We start from the raw sequence: 2,814 nt of genomic DNA, 5'->3' as shown, positions 1-2,814 counted from the left end.
TATGCTTCTTTCATTTGTTTTTGCATTATATTGACAGGGTCGTTTGGTTGGGAAATTGTTATCCCGGGATAACTAATTATTAGCCAGGATAACTTTTATTCCACCAGGCATATGAGATAAGTTATCCCATCACTATGGTGTAAATGATGGGATAAGTTATTTCAGTATTGATTAATCCCTCCAATCAAACATGGGATAAAATGGTTTTTTATTTTATCCCAGAATTACTTATTCCCTATACCTTACACCAAACCCCTTAGTTTTGTATTCTTTAGAACATGTAGAGAACATGGTCAGTGATGATTCATATAGTCGAAATCAATTTGTTTTGAAAGCGCGACAATTTTTGTTGCTGCAATGTACTAGGCCATTCGTCATAAGTATTTTCACCCTCTAGAGCGGGTGAAAATACTTGGGCAGACAAGAACGGAACTCTTTAATTCCCTCGCTCTGGAGTCGCGAAAATGGGGTCGTGTGTAGATCTTTTATCTGGCTCAGTAGCAGGAGGAACCTGGCTCAGTAGCAGGAGGAACCGCGGTTTTGTGTACCCATCCTCTTGGTTTGGCGCGTACCAAGTTGGCTTATCAAGTTGTGGACATAACAAGTCCGACATATACATAGAAATCTTTGTATATAATAAGGCCGAAATATACATAACAAATTCATACACATAACAAGTATGACAAGACCGACTATATACATATCAAGTCCGACATATACATAATAACAAAGCTGATTCATATATATAACAGGGGCCGATATAAACATAAAAGCTATGTATATGTATTTTAGAGAAAAATGAGATTTTTGTAATATGTTTGGAGAGATGAGATTTTTTGTAATAAGTGAATTTTAAGTTGTGGGTTTGTGTAATTTTTAGTTGAATAAATGCTAACCTTTTAACTTGACAAAAGTTAATTCAATTTAACCTTCTTGACAAAAAAATTAACAAAAGCAAGCTTCATCATTCTCATGATTATATCACCAAAAATAATGAAACACAAAATAAAATCCCAAATTTAGGGATCGAGTATATGAATTCTCTACCTTCATTATGTTTAATTTAAATACATTTCATCCTTTTAACGATAAATCAAAATGAATAGTATTTCAAATCATACAAAAAAAAAGACACATAATAAAAAAAATCTAACAGAACAAAGAATACATGCATCGTATAATTATTTCGGCGACCAAGGAAAGGCAATGCAATTGGTTCTTTCAAAAGTAGAAGAAGATAGAGACTTTAGGGGAACCTTTAGTCCACAAGTAGCAAATAACTTAATTTTGCTGGTCGTGATCCAACCCGATTTGAACCTAATGTGCATGTAAAACGTCGTGTAAATATCAAATACCCCGGATTTTTTCTCATCATTGTAGTTCGATTTCTCAGAATCTCCAAATTGAACCGTGTTTTGACCCTTGATCGTGGGTTGCAAGATAGTCGTGTTCTCAGGACCTTGATAGAACGTTTCAAGATTCATGTTGTTGAATTTCCTCTGATGAAAACTCGTCTTGACCTCGATTTGGTCATAGAGTACACCGATCCTTTTGTTCGAATTTCTGATGTCAAAGCTAAGCGCGAGGTCATAAACAAGAGTGTTGGTTGATGGAGAGAAGTCGAATTTCGCCAATGAGGCATCCGCCACATGGAAATATATCTTGTTAGGCCTAAAAATGAGCCATATGGCTAGTGCAATGATGCCAAGGATGACAATAACCGCGCATAGTATTTGCATTATGCATGCGCAAACGCAACTGAAAATACAGTTGCAACAACAAAATTTCCCCATGACGGGGTATTTTTTTTTTTCTTTTTTCCTTTTTTTTTTTTTAAATTTAAATACAGAAGAATCCAATTCGAAACGAGGTGATTCTTCTATATATGTGTTGTTGCATAAACTAAAAGGAGAGGTTTAATGTGGATATCTATAAATATATTTAATTTTTGAAGTACAAAAATAAATGATGGAGAGGAAATAATGGAAATGCCAATAATTTTTGGTGTGGTTAAGGTTTTACACACGGTTGTCTTTGTGAAATAATTCTATTTTTGTCAATTATGTTAAAGACTTAAATTTAAAGTTCAAAGATATTTTTATTTTTATCCAAATAGTGGAAAGATATTTAAATTGATTCAAAGAGCATTTTTTAGTCATTTTAATACGTTAAAGACTTCGTTTACCCTTTTTCGTTACCTCCATCTACATATGAGTCAATCTTAGAATAGTATTTATTTATTATGGTTCTAGCAACCAGAGTTTATGAGTCACTTGTTGCGCGTATAAAACCTACCCTTTTGTAATACTCGTTTAGTGCACGTACTTTGTATGTGTATTTTTCATAAGTCAATAAAATTATATATGTAAAAATAAAATTGTTAGAAAATAGCAATTGACGTTGGAATAAATTTTATATCTATTTGAATAAATATAGCTTGTAACCAAAAAAAAGAATAATCATTAGAATCTACTAGTTTAATCATATGTGCCTCGCACGTGTAACGTTTGATTATTTAAAATTAAATTATTTTGTCTATTATGGAGAATTTTAATAAAGTGTAAAAGTTCAAATCACTTTTCAAAAATCATTCACACTTTAATATAATAATGTAAACATGAACATACACATATATATTTTACCACCAGAATTTTCAAGTGGTTGATGGATCATCACTTTTGCATTTGGCATATAGTACCTCTTTCCCTTGTTGCCACAGGCTAAGAGAGACGCATCAATTTGAACAATATTTGTGTTACGATAATTATTATTTTTATATATATTTAAAATTTTACTTATTTTTAAAGTCAAGTC

The 2,814-nt window shown here is 32.1% G+C and overlaps 1 protein-coding gene across 1 annotated transcript; it reads right to left on the bottom strand.

The window, feature by feature from the left end:
• Positions 1 to 1,181: 1,181 nt before the first annotated feature.
• On the bottom strand, positions 1,182 to 1,739 carry LOC124886579 (NDR1/HIN1-like protein 2). Its single transcript, XM_047395407.1, has one exon. The coding sequence runs from the start codon at positions 1,737 to 1,739 to the stop codon at positions 1,182 to 1,184; it is 558 nt and encodes a 185-aa protein (XP_047251363.1).
• Between the last annotated feature and the right edge of the window lie 1,075 nt (positions 1,740 to 2,814).

The sequence above is a fragment of the Capsicum annuum genome, chromosome 8, assembly GCF_002878395.1.
Source record: "Capsicum annuum cultivar UCD-10X-F1 chromosome 8, UCD10Xv1.1, whole genome shotgun sequence".
NCBI classification, from domain to species: Eukaryota; Viridiplantae; Streptophyta; class Magnoliopsida; order Solanales; family Solanaceae; genus Capsicum; species Capsicum annuum.
This window is presented reverse-complemented; position numbering and strand designations above follow the sequence as displayed.

What these genes read in the sequence shown, in the direction of transcription:
- LOC124886579 (XM_047395407.1), bottom strand. Translation starts at nt 1,739, where the DNA reads ATGCAAATACTATGCGCGGTTATTGTCATCCTTGGCATCATTGCACTA.